Genomic DNA, 17,886 nt, shown 5'->3' with positions numbered 1-17,886 from the left:
GCGTTATCAGAAAGGATTTCGTAAATGCAATTTGTTTTCCTTGTTACTCCAATTCATGCTTTCATTGTGCGTATTGCGGCTTTTACACTGATCACGGCTGCAGGAAGTTGTGGTGATGTAAGCTTAGGTGAGCTGTACCCAGCATACTCACGGATCCACACGCATCTATCTATAAACCCCGACAGAGGGCTTTTCCTACTCTTACTCAGCACTTTTAATAGCCAAACCATAGCAACCCCCCCTCCCCCTCTCTGGATGCTCAGCTGGTTATGTTACAGTTTTTCCATCTATTCCCTCTCTTGTTGATTGAAGTTAGAAGCTGGTTTGAACTGGACATTTGTTTGCAGCTTTTCACTCCAGACTAAGCTGAAGAAACAGTAATTAAAGTTCAGGTGAATCCCAACACTCCAAAAAACATAGAAGCTAATTAATGTAAGGTTCAATTCATGAGATATCTGCAGAGATTTCTAAAAGGCTTACAGATACTAAAGCTAGTAAACAGCAACATTTCACAGCACAACAACCTCACTTTGTGCTATAGTTTTATGCTCATTTGAAAACTAACTGTGACTTTAACTGTGAATTTCTGTTTTGTTTTCATTTGTAGACGGCAGACAGCCCAAACTATTTAAAAGCCTGACTGTCTGTGGAAAGTCTGATAGATGGACCGTGGCTGCGACTCTTTAGGAACATCAATTCTTGACGACCGGCTGTCTGTGCAGCGGATCTTTAAGAAAAAAAAGAAAGAAAAAAAAAGAAGCGAAGAGGACAGAGGAGAGTGTGGACTGATGGATAGACTGCTGCATACAAACTATATCTACATTCATCACGGCACTCAGCCATGACTGTCTGTTATGTGCTGACTTATGTGTGAGTGGAAACATGTATTTAAATATTTTTAGAAAGACTTAAGAGAAGCCCAGATTCTGTCAGCTGGAGAAACAGGCAAGAAATAAATTCACTTCTTAACAAAATGTTCCAAATGTTGGATTATCACTTTAAATTTGATTTAAAGTTTTGGTTTATGTAATTGTTTAATGTTCAATAGCACACAGTTGCTCATAATTTTAAAATATGATTTTTTGATTGATTTGGACTTTTTTTAACAGTTATGAGAGGACAATTAAGGTTAAAGACTCTAAAAAAACTTTGCATCTTTAACATTTTAATATCTGAAGGAATAACTTAGTTTCTAATGTCGAGTCGAGTCGAGGCTTTAGTAAAAACCTAAAAAGTAACGTTCAGAAATGTTCTCACTCTATTTGGGGAAGGATATTGGGAGAACAGCGGCAGTTACAATGATGTAAGAGACCGCTTGTCTGATTGGTCAAGAGCTGGTGAAATCCCTGCCAAGGGCGTGTGAGTGTGGACGCCCAGGCTGCAGTGTGTGTCAGCTGTATGTGTGCCTCGGATGACTGGGTGGGAGGAGAGGGGAGTAGGAGGGGGTGGTGGTGGTGGTGGTGGTGGTGGTGGTGGTGGTGGAAGGCATTCCTAATGTCACGACTCTTCAGCACATTCAGAGGAGACCTACATACTGGCTATGATATAACCCAGGGCTCAACATCACAACACGAGCGATCAGCTGATCCTGAACATCTGCTGGAGCTGAATGACTTGAGATTGATTGTTGTGATTTGATGCATGGTGAATGAATACGCTTCAGCAAATAAACGTGAACATTTTAACTTGTCATAATGTTTTTGCAAAGCAGTTCTTAATCTAAGCCGACGACAGCTTCCCCCATCACCTTGGAGACAGAACAGCTCAGTCTGAATTGAAAATACTCTCCTGAGCAGATGAAAAAAACACTGCTCTCTAACTGGTTTTGTTTTCTCTTACTTTATTTTCTTTTTCTTTTAATTTATTGATTCTTTTTTTTATCCTTCTTAAGAATTATTATTATCATTATTATTTTCAGTACTGCCATATGTTCAGAGTGTTGGATGTTAATGTATAAATATAAAAAACAAATATGTTAAAAAAAAAACATACTGCTCTCATGTTGTGTGTGTGGGAATAAAATAAGCGTTCCTTAAACACTGACGTGTACTTGTCAGCTTGTCAGTTTCTCAGAGGTACATCCACTTCAGCAGCAAAGTTACATCACTCACTGACTTACTCTGACAATTCTGCACCAGTATAAAACAATCGCTTGACTGAAGGTCCAAACACAATATTGAAGGAACTGGTTAACAACAGCTGGCCTTTATAACTGTCTTATTAATTGATATGTCATGCAATTAACAGAATCAGACAGCTGTATCAGTAGCAACACCTGTATTATTGAGTGATTGGCTAAATTTGACACATATAGTTTGAGACAAGAGAACAAAGATTTATGTTAAAGACTGAATGGTATCAACTGTCAGAGCACTTTTTAAAAATGATCGATTGATTTAATGATGTATCTTATTGTTAATTATTGTCTGACGCTCTTAAACACACTTAAGTTATGGGAAAATTAATCTGAATTAGCATTGGACCTGACACTGAACAACCAAGCAGGCGTCACCCCACCTTAGGTCAAGAGCATTGCTCAACAACAACAACAACAGCACAGCGCTAACTGAGAGGGAGGAAAGGCTGGAAACTTAGTCATTCACACCAACTGCGATTGCAAGATGAGTGTGACACCACAGAGGCGGCTGACCCCTCATCATGGTCAGACTGTCTCTACATCTGGTGTCACCTCAGATGTAATTCACCACAACCGCTTCACTGCTCTTCTAGCTAACTCACAGCCCCATGAGCTAAAATACCCTACTGTTTGTTTCACTCTCTCTCACTTCTCGTCATGCACTTCACATGATCTATACGGTGCAGTAATTCAGCAGGGGCCATGACAGTCTGAGCAGCCTTTTAGTCTACCTTGAACAGTCTCTCTGGGGAAACAGTTAAAATAAAGTTCAATTTCTGTTTGTAAAATCCTTTGTTCGAAGAAGACGTCACCTTGGCAGCTGATACCATCTTTAATGCATCTCCTGTAAACCCCTGCTTTATTTTGTCTCTGTGTCATGATGGTACTGTTTCATTTAATTTATTTCTTCCACTCTATGCTGATCCCAGTTCAGCTAACTGTCTGGCATGAGGCCTTGTTGCATAAGCAGAACTAATTTACTGTAGCTATTAAACGCTTGAAAGTGTAACTTCATGCCACCCACTAAAATAGTGTCCACTCCAGTCTATTCTTTAACCCCTATCCCATTTAAAGTGTCTGAGCCAGGTTGGAGGTAGTAGGTGCATTTTTAGGTGGATGGACAGGTTTAGATATTAACACCAGCAACACACTGTGAGGTGAAAACTGCTGAATAAGGCCTCACATCCACCTCATGAGGAATCCTAACTCAACTTAAACATCATCTTCTATTACACAGTCAATTGGGTGAAGAAAGATTAACTACCCTGTATCCTGTATGAGTCTGAAAACTGTGTGTTTAATGAGGAAAACTTAAAGACAAAACAAAACCAAAAAAAACCCCTATCTCCGCCTCCTTTGATGTGCGGAACTCTGAAACAGGAAGTGGATATACAAGAAGGGGAAGCTGTCCTATTTGATAACACAAAGTGGTGCAAAGACGCCACTAAATATGACACTTGCCGAATGCGTACGCTCATACTGATCTTTAATGCTGATAAGCGCTGACATTTTTCAGTAAGGGTAAAAGTTGAAGCTGAATCTTGCCCTTTGTAAACATAGTCTAGTATCCTACTCATACACACAGATACAAAATACTTTACTGTATATCAATCAATCAATCAATCAATCAATAGTATTATGTAACAATGTGTGATTGTGTGCTGTGTGAGGATGCAGCTTCGGGAAAGGGTTAACACTTTGACCTCGGCTCAAAGGCGCACACACACACTGCAGGGGTTTCTGTGCCTTTAAGTAAAAACCTGCAGGTGACTCTGGATCAGCTTAAGCTTCCTCTATACTGTGTGTGTGTGTGTGTGTGTAATGAGTAAGATTATCAAGTGGCACAGTGGTATATGAAGATGTATAGAAATGACTTACGTGGCATGATCCCTTGGCTGACCAGTTCCTCTCGTGTGCGTCTCTGCTGGAGTTTGAGTTGGAGGACTGCATGGAGACACAGGAGAAGACAGAGTGAGTGCCGGCCGGTGAGGAGTAAAAAAAAAGAAAAGAAAAGAGAAAACAGCAGCGATGGAGGTTTTGAACTCTTATTGTTTCTTAATGTACATCCTCTGCTATTAGATAAATAAACCAGCACGAGCAGCAGCCAGATGTTGTTTGGATGGACATAAAGAGGACCTGCTCTCTCTGGCACTCAACTCATCCTCACCATTTCCCCCTTTTCGCTTGTGCTTTTTTTGAAGCTGCAGGGGAGGCGGGTACAAGGAGGGTGTGAGCCGAGCGCTACACACTTCCTGTTTCTAGACCTTTTAAAAAAAATAAAAATTCAGCAGGCAGATGTGGGTAAAAACACAGTTCATCAAGCTAATAGGCAAGAGAGGTAAAGCAAATTAACAAAATAAGGAAAAATAAGTAGAAGAACGTAGAGTGTAAAAGGAGCAGCATCAATTTGAGAGTCGATGAGAGGAAGAAAAAAACAAAAAAGTGCATATGGGCCGATTGCGCCGTCACCTCAAAACAGGAAGTGCTTGTTACATAACGCAGAAGCTGGCAGAGAGTTTCAAGGAACACAGAGCGGGACAAAAGAAGCTGGTCCGCGTCTGACCTTTCTGCACAAACACACAAACTAAATTTCAGTTATTTTTAACCGTGGAGCTCAAGTTATTCCTTTTAGATTAAAAACTAAACTTCCCTAAAAGCTTATTAGCCCCTCGTTTCTGCCCCGTAGTCACAACTGAATGTTAAATTAGAAATCAGGCAGTGACGCATTAACAACTTGCAGGATAAAAAAGTTCAATTTGTGCGGCTTCAGGATCGAGTGGGTACATTGTATTACACTACTGTGAAATAGCCTTTGCTGCGGTATCAGTGTTAATTGCGACACAAGGACAATTTAGGGAAGTGAGCCACACGGACAACGACCACAAACACATCAGTGACAGAAATGTACAGAAAGATTCTTGTTAGTGGTTAGTCAATAAATAACTAGTAATGTGATATACTTCCACTGTGCTTCTTGGCAAAAGATGTTTTTTTTTATTAAAATAAAAACTAAAGTGACTCGCCCTTACCGTTCAAATTGCTTTTTTTAGAGTTACAGAAATTGAGGAAAATCAGAGGAAGCGACGAGTATGTTATTACAGCAAATACTATTTTCACCGGCAGACGTACAGCTAGGCTAAACTCAGCTGAGAGTCTTGTTTTATAAGTACCAGCTGTCCCTGCTAAAAGGGTATGTGTGTGTGTGTGTGTGTGTGTGTGTGTGTGTGTGTGTGTGTGTGTGTGTGTGTGTGTGTGTGTGTGTGTGTGTGTGTGTGTGTGTTTGTGTGTGAGAGAGAGTGTGTGTGTATAAAGTGGAACACACCGCTGAGGCTTCCCAAGCATTTCTGGCCGGGTTGTGTCTGTTACTTTGAGGACAAGCAGCACCTGTTCCTTCCTACTAACAAAAGTGACATCATTGGTGCTGGACGGGAACAAGCTAACCGGTTAGCCAGTGCTGCATCCCTGCTGCTGCTGCTGCTGCTCTGTTATGACTAAACAATCCGGGGCCTGGACGAACAGCGCTGCGAGTCCCGTGAATAAATGTCAGACCCTGCGCAAGTTGATGTCAATCCTTGGCTCCGAAGCTGCACTGGCGATCCCAGCCCCCCCCCTGTTATATCCAAAAGTGTGTATGCGCTGCGTCTTATGGGGTGTGGGGGGTGAGGCGTGCACTGAAGACTCTCCTCTGGAAGCAATAACATGTCACTTCACATTCAGCCATGTAAACACACAGCCGGGCCAGTTTTTGGACTGTGTATATATTGCGCCCGTGCAGCAGCGAAGAGATTCGTTTTCTCTGAGCGTCAAACACTTGGGATGCTCACGTGTTGCCTGGACACGCACACACACTCACATAAACACGCACAAATACAAAAACACACACTGACCGTGCCATGGCTGAGTGCAGGATAAGATGCCACGCCACTCGGCGCTTCCAGGGAAGAGGTTTATTCTGGGAGAGAGAATCTAACACTTTCCCTCTATTGAGCCCTCACATCTCCCTGCTCCCATGCTTATTCTCCTTCTTTCCCTCACACACACACACACACTTAACTAAGTTATTCTTCTTAGTACTCTCTTTCTCACTCCTCTCTTTATCCTTCATCTCTGGCAGTAAGTCAACTGGAAGTCCTAGCGCTGGCTGTTTAGTTCAGTGGCCTCAATGCCTCGAAATGGCCTTCATCACCATTTTATCAACAAAGTAAAGAATTCATTCGAGAACTTAAAATGATAAAGTGTCGTCCCTGATTAAAAACCTGTGTCTCTGCTTTGAAACAGTCGTGGCAGATATGGTGGTATAACGATGACACGTCAGATACGCTGGTGACTGTGATAGTGTGAAAAGCTGCATTGGTGTTAAAACTGTGGGCTGATGTGAGGAAACCAGATCATATGAAAAAATAAATCATGAAATAACCACGTTAGAAAACAAACATTGAGGCCAGAAATAGTTATAATTTTGCATTGGTCTTACTCTGTTTAAATAGCAGCTTTTGTGTCGGTAATGTGTTTATGCATGCGCTTTATGCGTTTCCTTAATAGAGGGTAAGGATTACGAGAAGCCAGGTTAACACAGTTTGACTTCTGCTAATTGAAACAAATACCTTGGCCATACATGTGTGTTAATGTGTATGTGTGGGGATTTTTACATGTGCAGGTTTAAGACTTCAGGCAGAAAAAGTACTGGTGTGGTAACAGAGTAGCATGTTATACCACAGGAAATACCACTACGATCAAATAATTAACTCTAAAGTCAATCTGAAATACTGGTGAAAAGTCAGTTTCCACAGCTGTGCAGTAAACTATGTGTAAAATGCATGCACAGTTGTAAGGAAATACTGAATATAGTAGAGTTTTTAGGAGGAATCTGATTACTGACCAGCTGCATGTTAACTTGTATTTTACAATAAACGGGTTATTGCAGTGCAGGTAAACATGTTCCATGATCTTTTTGCATTCATTTCTCAATGTAACCTTGCATGCATGTACACATAAGTCAGTGTTGATGCTAATATCTGCAAACTGTGGAAAAAAGCTGAAGGCCCTTGTCTTGCATAAACGAGGGTTTAAATCAGGTTTTGAGGGCCATTTCGGTTAATTTAAGAAAAGGATGAAAAGGCAGGGCAGGTTTTATTGGGATACTAGGCCAGAGCCAAAACTGGCCTCTGCAGTCATAAAAAAGTTAGAGCGAGGGAACACAGAGGGAGAGAGAGAGAGACAGCAGAGACAACTAGATTTACAAGCAGAGGGAACGACAACGAACTGCAGTTTTGGACCGTGCTGCTTAATCAATCGAGCCAATGATCTTTTGGTAACAGGAAGCTGTCTATAACCTCTTCCCCCGACCAGCTGAAAGAAAGTCACACTGAAAGTCACACCTAATATAAGGCTAGAGAAAGAGACGAAAACATTGGCTTCTTGCACAGTTTCAGTTTCCTCTTTTCACACCTTAATTCTTAATTTAAAGAGGTGTAGAGTTTAGGCATACATCTTAAAATTATTGTCAACATGCCTGTAATAATTCACCAGAACTGAAAGAAACATCAAATTGTTGGCTTATTCTGACCAGCAGCTAAAAAAAGCAAGCAAATTATACCAATTCTAAGCTGTCAACTCGCCTCGGATATTTCTAACCTTATAAATAAATAACATAAATAATCAATTATCAAGCTAATAAAGGGTCTGTCAATCAAGTAAAGATCGAGTCATCCTTTCAGATGAGCTCAGGATTAAACCCAGTCGTCTCCCAGCTACAAACAATGAAATACTACTCTGTAAAAATCTTTAGTAAGGGGATTCTGGGTACACGAGGTCATATACACGACAGTCGACTTCATCGGAAGACCTTTTAAAAAGTAAAATTAGCGGGCGGAGAGGGATCCGAAGGGTTAGGTTCAGGGTTAGGGGGGCGTCAGATAGGAAGAAGGGAGGAGGTCAGGGAGATTTAGCCAAGATCTTGGCGGCCAACTGGGCTAATCCTGCTGTACTCATGTGTCGTTAGATCTGATTAAACATGTCTGAGTGCCGTCACTGTCCCCCAAGACCCCCATCCGCCCCCCTCCTCCCAAGGCCTGGCACAGCTAAGCCTACACACATCGACTTGAGCAACATGCACAAAGGCTTGAACGCTCTGTGCCCTCACAGAGTGAGGAAGTGGGCATATGAAGGCGTTCATACTTCCTCATATCCATATAATTTACCCCCCTAACAAAAGTCTCTCAGACACTTTGAACCAAGGCTGCACTTGGCACCGTCGTTGGAAATTTGGAAAGCCTGCTGACGCTCTCCTACATGAGCTCATCATTTGCACAGTAGCTCCATTTGATCGCATCTGTTGAACAGGGAGATAAATGCAGCGACTGACCGCAGCAAATGTTTCACACGAGTGAAAATGGAAAGAGACGAGTGTGCGGGCATGAGCGATACAAGGTTAAGGCCAGTCACACCTTGAATCACTCCCGCTGCCATCGCACTGCTGCACTGTGCTGAGAGCCAGATGACGACAAAAAGAGGTGTGATGAATACTAATTATCTGAAAGTTCGAGGAGCAGGAGTCAGATAGACTCGAAGCTTTTGTGGCTTTGAGCAGTTCTTGTCACTTATATGAGATTGTCAACTGACAGCTTAATGTTTCATCTGTAGTCAGTAAATCATGACCCTGACCCTTGACTGCATTGCTTGTAATGATGGTAATAAACAAACTAAAGCTTATTTTACTCTTCTACTCACTCCACACCCTTCTAAATTGGGCAGTATCCCCAATTCATGATGTCACATCACTGTTGGCTGCCTTGTTTTTACAATTTTTAAGGAAATGGACCGTATTTGTTTTAGATCTGACACAGTTAGTCAATGGAAAGAAAATTAATTATCAACTATTGGCACCACAAATGTCAAATATTTGCTTCACAAGTTCGAGAAATTGCTGCTTATTTTTTGTAACTGGCAGTGTAATCTATAATTAAAATAAAAGTTAGCTGCAGCCCAAATTGGTTTTCCCTTGTTTTTTTCCTGAAATCTACAAATACCTTTTTTAAAAGCTACTTCCAGGCTAAAAATATGAGTTTTTAGGTATTCAATATTTGCTGGTGGATTCAGGGTCATAATTTAACGGTAACCTGTGGAGTTTTTGACCACTAGTAGCGCTATGGAGCAATGTTTTGATCCGTGGGTCCCTACTTTGTTTGTTATTGTGCATGCACATGAGCATGCAGGTGACACGATACGCAGTCCAATGGTTTTACACTATTCCACTGATCTAAAGTGGGCGATAACATACCAAGAAACACAGTAGGTGTCAGGAAAGGGCAGTACGATTTTTACATTTTCCCAAAAAAAATGGGCTTTGGAAGAGTTTTATGAGGAGGGAAATGTGGTCTACAAGTTCGGCAAACCTCTAGGACTCACATAATGTATTTTGGTGAATAGCAAATCATGTGAACATTCATTTGTTTATTTACAAGTTAACTCCACAGGGTATCTATAATATTGAGGCAACATGCTACTTGACTTTAACATGTCAGGCTAAGTGATTTATACCTGCAGTCACCTCCAGACTTCCTTCATTTAACATTGTGTTCATGTCTACTCTGTTAAAAAGGTTTATCGGAGAGAACGCTGACTTACTTATGCCTTTAACAAAAAATATAACCGCTTATATCTAGAAGAGCTCCATTAATTATTTACACAAAGCCATAAAGTAATGATATGAAGCTGTAGACTGAAGCACACAAAAACAAATCATATCAGATATCATGTGTCTCTACTGACTGTGTGCAGCTCCGGATCGCCCACCTTCTTTCAGGCTGTGATAGACAAGTCTGTCATGATCTATCTTCAGTCCTGCCTTTTCCATGTCTTCTCCCATTGGAGGGGAGCCCCCAGGGGAGGGTTCAAAGGAAAGGCAATGGTTGGTGTCCAGCATTATCATTCAGAACGGACAATCAATTATTTGGTAAACATTGAACTTCTCATTCAAAAAGCAGTCCTTCTCCAAAGTCCCAAGTGTTAGCTGTTTTGGCTGAAGAGGCAAAAAGAGTCCTCGATGTGTCAAAACTGCACCAGTTGTCCCTTCAATGAGCTGTCCTCTCTTTCCAAGGGAAGGACGTGAAAATAATGCTTTAGAAGACTCCCATACAAGTGAAAGAAAATCTCCTTTTAATACAAAAACGACCAGGGAAAAAACGCTGCTACTGCTTCTCCTCTCCTCTCTTCTCCCGGCGCCTCTCTCCTCTGTATCAGAATAATCAGAATAATCGATTGGTCTGTCTCAGCTTCTCTCTGCTTTCTCTACTTCCTCCTACTCTCTCCTTTCCTTTGCAGTGGCAGCCGGCGAGTCACGACAGCGTTGCTCTGCGAAAGGTTTCCCGGAGAGATGGGAGGGGGGTGAAGAAATAAAAAAAAAAATGGGCGAGTCGTGGATGAAAAAGCGCAAGAGAGAGCCGAGGGGAGCGAGCTGAATAGAGGCCAGTGGCGGAGGAAGAGAGGACAGCAGTGAGCTCAGCAGAGTGTGCCCGGTGAGACTGCTCTGGTTGCAGCTCCTCCTGAATCTCACGGACACACACACACACTCTCTCTCTCACACACACACACACACACACACACACACAAGCGGGGAGTGTTGCCGATAAAGTTCTCCTGCTCAGCTGTTGCCATTCATTCACTGTTAAAGGCTGAGGGGGGCTGCCACATGCGGACCACCCTCCCTATTAAACACAAACAATCTATAGAGCAAAAAAATCACAGCGCCGGTAATGAGACGCTGGGCTCTTAAACACTTTGTGAACAACTCTCACTACACACCCTCGGTCTCAAAAAACAGTGACTCATTCAATCAGTTTATTGGACGAGAGGAAACGGCAGTTACTGTTTTCAATCATGACCTCATCCGACATAATCGACCTTTGTCAAAGGCGTTCAGGTGAATCTGATACTTGGGTGGGTCACCAGCAACGACTTTTAGAGGGACACTGATTGATACCCAATCACCACTGTGACTCTAAAATGTTTTAATTATTTTTTTATTGCATTTTTAATTTTTTTTTAATTTTACAGGCTGCCCTTGAGGAAAGGCAGCTCACTCATTCATACAGGGGCTCTGAGATTTAAAGCTGCTTCCGAATCCCATCTAAAAAAACTCTTTTGCGGTCCAGTCCCATCACCGAACTCTCTCAAGCTCCCGCAGAATGCTGAAGGTAAACGCCATCCCTATCCGCAGCCCCTCCACCCCCTACCACCTCCCCCCTCCTTCTCTCTCCACTCTGTTTTAAATAGCATGACCAGCTGGCCATAGGGGGGCTATATTCAGCTTGGTATCACCTGTGCACTCGCAGGGTAAGGTTACTTTGAAACGCACACACGCAAACTTTCAGCCCTATTTTCTTGGACTAAATCAATGTTTCATGAGCCATGACACGAGGGGAGATACGTTGCTTTCATACCTACCATTTCACTATATATATATATATATATATATATATATATATATATATATATATATACACATACAGTGAAGAGATGAGTCGGCCTATTAATAAAACAACAGCCTAAGCAAAAGCATCCAATATTAAAACTCAGCGTGCTCTGTGATAACATTGCTGATGAGCACAGTGCACCTCTATCATACCATGTACCTTGAACAAACGGTGGCTGGTGTCTACAATAACATGTCTGTTTGTGAGCGTGTGATTATAAAGTCCACCTGCTGCCATGATTCATAGTCTGGGCAGGAAACACAGAGATGAAAACACACACTGGGATTAGGATTGTTGCTGTGTGGGTTGAGCCAATCTCAGCGGCACACACCCCGTCGTAAACTCACTAACGGCATGCCAAACATGTCGGTTTATTTTCACCCGCGTGGCTCCAAATTCAAAATCCTTCGGGAAGTTTAACAACATTTTTTTCCTCTGCTTCGCTTCCAGGCTGTTTTTGTGTTTACGACTTGACTTTTTCACCAACTTTGCTGCTGTGATTCCATATAACAAAGCACAAGGCGCCCAGATTCCCACGGCAATAACAACGCCATGTGATGACAATTCGCTGTGACATATAAAATCTGTGTTGTCTGATAACGGCCATCATTATCTTAACTGAGGGGGAGTTTTTATGGTTTTAGAGCTCAAAGACTCTAGTGTGTGGGAAGTACGGATATGTTGTTTCACATGACATAACAATAACTGGCCTGGAAAGTACTGTATAGACTCCAGAGTTAATAAACTGGTAAGATTGTCTATGAATTATTTATTTAACATACTGATTTTTAAGAGTTTAATATGTAGAAAAAGGTGTCAAAACAAGAATTATGATAGGCCTGATTCCCAGGAGGGATGTCAATGTTTCATATGTACACCAGCACTACCACTATAGGATGTTTTATGCATGTTGTTTGTATACAGTGTACTAGTCATAACCATTACACTGGGCAGTAATTTTAGCTTTTAGCAAGAGAAATTAGCTGTCATAGTTGTGGCCTAGGGAACATTCCAGTGAAGCTATTTGGCCTTGGACGTCCTTATCTGGAGCTTTCTTTATCCTCCACTGAAAAACATGTCTGAGAATAAAAATAAAAAAAAGGAAAACACCTCTTTCTGAGCAAGCAGAAGGGACTAATTACTATAGGAAGGTCTAGCAAAAATAGTGACTCAGAAGCTTCCTGTGGATGTGTAAATGAATGGAAATCCCCCCCCTCCCCCCAACAGCTTCCAGTCAGTCATTATAACCTGGACCACTGGGGGCACGAAGACCTAAGATTGTTTGATTTCCTCTCAAATGGAATGTAAACATACTAGATTTTAGTAGTGAATGAGCACATAATTTTGGGAGGGTAGGAAAGACTGGTTGAGAAAGACAGTCATTATCACTGTTGGTCCACTGTTTGCTGAGGCATCCCAAACATCAGCACCAATATTTGACAGCCAACCACTTCTCAAAAATACAACATGACATGATGGTTTGTTACCTTCAGGAATTATTAAAATTGAGGGGATAAACAGACTACAGTTTCACCTAATATTTTAACTTTTGTACTCTGATTGTGGGACATCTTGACCTGCTCGGGGCACGGAGTGTAATGTCCTTAAGACATAACCAGCCCAAAACAATTACCCCACCGCGTTCCATAAACCTCCCCACAAAAATGAGTAGTTTCCGAAAAAAACCTTCCTCTAATCATCCAATCACCACTAACAAACAAGACCAGGCAAGCCTGGCTCAGGTGAACTTTCTGCAGAGCCTGGAGGGAACATTTTCTAAAAAGAAAAAGTCTGACTGATAATGTCTGTCCAGAAATGACCCAGGATCCTGTTTTCCTGTTTACTACAGGGGACATTCTGTCTAGTTTATATGTCAGTGAAACTGGTGCTGTGACCTTTAATAAGCATTCAACACAGACATAATTATACAACTGACTCCAAATGACGAGAACAAATGCCAACAGCGTCAGCCTCTTTCATTTGTTCAGGCGGCTTATGAATGACTGACAACTAGTCTGTGTTGTTATTGTCAATGCATGCATGTCTTGCCCCAAAAACACTTATTACATTTCTGCAGTGTACATACCTAATAACATGCTGTATGAACACCCATTGAGTCCTACCCTCAGACCTCCTCCTCATCTTTTCACCTCCGTCAGACATCAACCAATAAATTTGCATAAAGGTCAAAACGTGATTTAAATTGACCTAGAAGCAGCTATCTAATATGAATCAAGTCACTAAAGGAAGTTTTAAAATGTGACGCATGTATTCAAAGTCAGTGGGCACGTTCCTAGGAAACGATTACAACTCACATAATATGTGACCGGACTATTATAAAGATTGAACTCATGATGTCTACTATGTCTACGATGAGTAACACTACTGATGAGGATAGACGATTAAGAAGCTCCTCTACTGTACGCAGGTCACAAAATTAGCACCAGCCAAATGCTGGGTAAAACATGTGGCTGGTAGATTGGCATCAATCACCTGCCAAAAATACAATCTACTGAGTGGCTGCTAAAATTAGAACATTCACCCAGTTATTTGGCTGATGGACAAAAAAGTTCATTTTGATCCCTGTGCATGTGCACCTAGACAATATTTTTTAAAGAAAGGAAAAACTCTTTTTTACTAGGGCTGGATATCAAACCGCAATATTTTTTCAGTATTGAAGAGTGTCAAATTTCAAAAGTTGGCACTGAATGTTTGGTTGATTCTTAGGCATGTTTTCCTTTGTTGTTTGATCAGATATTTACTTTCCTTTATAACTTTTTAAATGTTAGACTGTTTTCTTGGTAATGTTCTTTGTTTCACACTGATCCACTGAGACATTTTCCATATTTTCGAGGGGGGAAAAAGTTTATATTCCCCAGACTAAGGTATCAGGAATGTGATGGTGTTTGTTAACTACACTGAAACACAAGTAACACACACTCACCTCTATTGTCAAGTTTTCCTGGGTTTCTCGTAACAATCAAAAAACAGATGCACCAAACATAAACCAAACCTGCCAAGAACCCAACCAGGCCAAGCATCAGTGTACTGCAGGTCACACCGGCCATTAACATTCCAGCAGGGAAAACAGAAGGTGTTTTTTCCTTATACTTCCTGGTACCCCACCTCCCCCCTGGTCTTCAGTGGAATTTACCAGCACTGTTTGCATTTGGCTTTGACTCAATACTGACATCAAGTCAGGGATTTCTTAGTGTTGATCCACTGACATTTTTGAACTGTAGAAAAAAAAAAACACACAGCCTGTGGAATCTGGTTAATGATGTCTGCAACAAGATGCTCACAATGAAGAGGCCGGGAGCCGCATGGCAGCCATGTGTGTAATCGTGAAGAAAGGATGTGGAATCCGGCACAAAACCCCAATGTAAACGGGACTATAGCGAGGCTGCACTTCATCACTTACTCTACTGTTGTTTGCACAGGAAGGAGCTCACTGCCAGGAGTTTATAAGCCGACTCTTCGTGTGTTTTCACATGAAACAATCATTCAAGTCTTTTGAGGATATCGGACAAATAATCCCTTGCTGACCTAATGCTGCACTTCAGTTTCATTCCCAAAAGGAATAAAGTTTTATTCCCTTTTCAGCTGTCAGAGTTAAGAAAGAATGGCGTGAAACCATCTGTAGCTGCATGAAAGACTGTGGTCTGTTTTGCAATGAACAGATTTGTTCATTGCAGAAAAAAAAAAGGAAAAAGCCACGAAGGGGAAATTGTACGAAGTTGTTCTGGTTGAATCGTACAAGGCTGGAGTATGACCCAAATGGCCAAAAAGTGTTTAGAATGACAGACATCTCACTTCATTAAAAAATGTTTAGAATAGAAAATACAAGGATTAGTGCTGTCCTTCGATGAACACAGTTTATTATAACTTTAATCTTATTTACAGAGCTCAGGTTATGGGTTTACTGGTTGTAATAACACTGTACTCACCAAAGTAACTGCTAAGATCTGTATGCAGCCAGATCACTGCCCAATGATACTACATGTCACTATAATTCAATTCAATTTTATGTATTAGCACTAAATCAGTTACGTCAGGGAACTTTTCACATAGAGCTGGTCTAAACCGTACTGTTTATTTTACAGAGATCCAACATTCCCCTATGAAGTACTTGGCGACAGCGGCAAGGAAAAACACGTACAACGCCATGCTGATGTTGATGTATGACACATAATACTATCATTTGGTATAATTATGTATCCATACTGTGGTATCTTGGGTTGGAGATTTTTTTTGCTAAGTTTATATATCACGTAACTTTAGCGAAGTGGACCAGCAGATATAGATGTTATGTGATCTTTTTCTTGTACCTTAGAGCTAATAAATGGGAAATTTAAGGTTGATAAAATAAGCACATCCAGACCAACAGTTACCATTAGCACTGTGGGAAATAAAGCTTGCTGTGGGTCTCGAAAAAGTTTAAGTGCTCCCTGTATGTCTGTTACACTTGGTCAAAGGTTCTCTGTTGACCTGCGTGCACCAGCACCCTTCACCTGGTCCCGACTTGTCAATAAAAAGTGGTCCAACTGAGGTCTAATTGTATACTGTTGAAGGAGAGAGAAGCATCCATAAGAGCACAAGTGCTGAATGAAAAATAAAGGCACGGGCCAGCTGGCAGCTGTTAGCATCTGGTAACATGAAGCCTCACTGTGCAGCAGAAAAGCTGAAGAAGGGAAGCTTGTGTTCAGCAAATAAGACCTTTAGAGGGGAACAGAGGCTGCGAGAGAGGGAAAAACAGAGTAAGAGAATCCGGCGAGGGGTGTTCCCTGACCAGTAATGACGGCTTTGTCACAGACTGTTACATAACCGGCACATCTGAAAATAATTTTTTTATTGTAACGAACCCCCTAACCTCCTGCCCCACTTTACCGAGGAAAACACAGCTTTCTTTTCTCTTTTACAATTGGTTTTCATTTTGGTCCTGCGACGACGGACTGGCAGCCGGTGCCAATTAGCACAACAGAGAGAAAAGAAGAATAAAGACAACAATCACACAGAGTTGAAGTGAGGGTGAGAGCATGTGTGTGTCTGACAGTGAGGCTTTTTTTGGTCTGGGTTTGAGAAAGTCTCTCTGATATTGGATGTGTGTGTCCTTGCCAGTGTTTTCCTCCAGGTCAAGGTTTTATAGGCCTCTTCTACCCGCCTCCCTTCTTTCTCTTACTGCATATAACATCTAATAAAAGCCCGGCTGTTAATTTGCTTCGGCGAACCAAAATGACAGGGTTTTTATTAGACGGCGACCTTTAATGTCGGGTGTTTAAGTGAGCTGCTGACGCTAAATGGCGCGTACAGGGAACAGAATTTCGTAGGGGTGAAAGAAAAGTGTAAAAAAAACACATTCTTTCTCGTCCTTCATGTTAACTGCTTCCTTTTCGTTTTTAGAAAACATCTACTCAAAAATCTTTCAGGTCAGCCCAGGTTAATCTTTTCAAGTTATTACACATACCTATATTACTTATCTCTGCTTCCAAGAACACGGGCGGTTTATCATATGTTTGTAGATCTAGTTTTATTGCTGATAAAAAGATTCTTCTTCTTTCACTTTCTGATGAGACTTGCTGATAATGTTCCCAACAACTGACAAACTGTCCAAACAATACCCCCATAAAAGACTGACGACTTGAAAGCTGAGTTGTTTTCGCCGCCGTTAAAATCCTTCAGAAAGAGTGCGAGAATGTGAAAACAAAGGCAGGGGCATTGAGTGGCCGTGAGAAGTCTAAAATGATTGTGAGTATTTAGATACGAGCAGAAACAGCTGTGTTCTTTAGTCTGGTTTTGACAGTGGGCACACTGGGGGCCATGTGCCGGCCGTAAGAGAATGACAAAGTGGTGAGATGAGTGAGACAGGAGACGAGCCAGACAGGAGACGAGCCCTCTGAGATCTCCCTGGAATCTCTGGAGTCTGGTGATACTTTAGATGACGTCCGTTATCAACAAACACAAAGGTTCTCAAACTTACCCTGACAACTAACTTCACTAGTGTTCTTTTAAGGTCTTTCTGGGTTAATTCAAACACTAAGACTTGGCACATTATTGAATTAGTTTCATGTTTCACTTTATTTGACTTGTGGCCAGGGTCCAAAATTAATACCCGCCAAGTGCCAAATTCCGGTAGATTTTCTGTTTGGTGAGTAAATATTGGAAGGATATCCGACACACTGGCGGGTAAATGTTTGTACCAAAATAAGCATGTAATAAAATATCTGGCATGATTGCTTGGAGGAAATTATTCACGTTTGTCTGCATACAGTATAGACA

General features: G+C 41.5%; 1 protein-coding gene across 5 annotated transcripts in view; it reads right to left on the bottom strand.

The window, feature by feature from the left end:
• The window catches only part of mrtfab (myocardin related transcription factor Ab), a 40,801-nt gene that overhangs the window by 10,794 nt on the left and 12,121 nt on the right, over positions 1-17,886 (bottom strand). For all 5 annotated transcript variants that reach the window (XM_062442720.1, XM_062442721.1, XM_062442722.1 and 2 more), the window contains one exon: positions 4,016-4,081. In XM_062442720.1, coding sequence (XP_062298704.1) covers positions 4,016-4,081 — 66 coding nt within the window. The remainder of the gene's footprint in view (positions 1-4,015; positions 4,082-17,886) is intronic.

Source organism: Scomber scombrus, chromosome 21 (genome assembly GCF_963691925.1).
Source record: "Scomber scombrus chromosome 21, fScoSco1.1, whole genome shotgun sequence".
In the NCBI taxonomy this organism is placed as follows: Eukaryota; Metazoa; Chordata; class Actinopteri; order Scombriformes; family Scombridae; genus Scomber; species Scomber scombrus.
The sequence above is the reverse complement of the archived record's forward strand: the minus strand, read 5'-3'. Positions and strand labels throughout refer to the sequence as shown.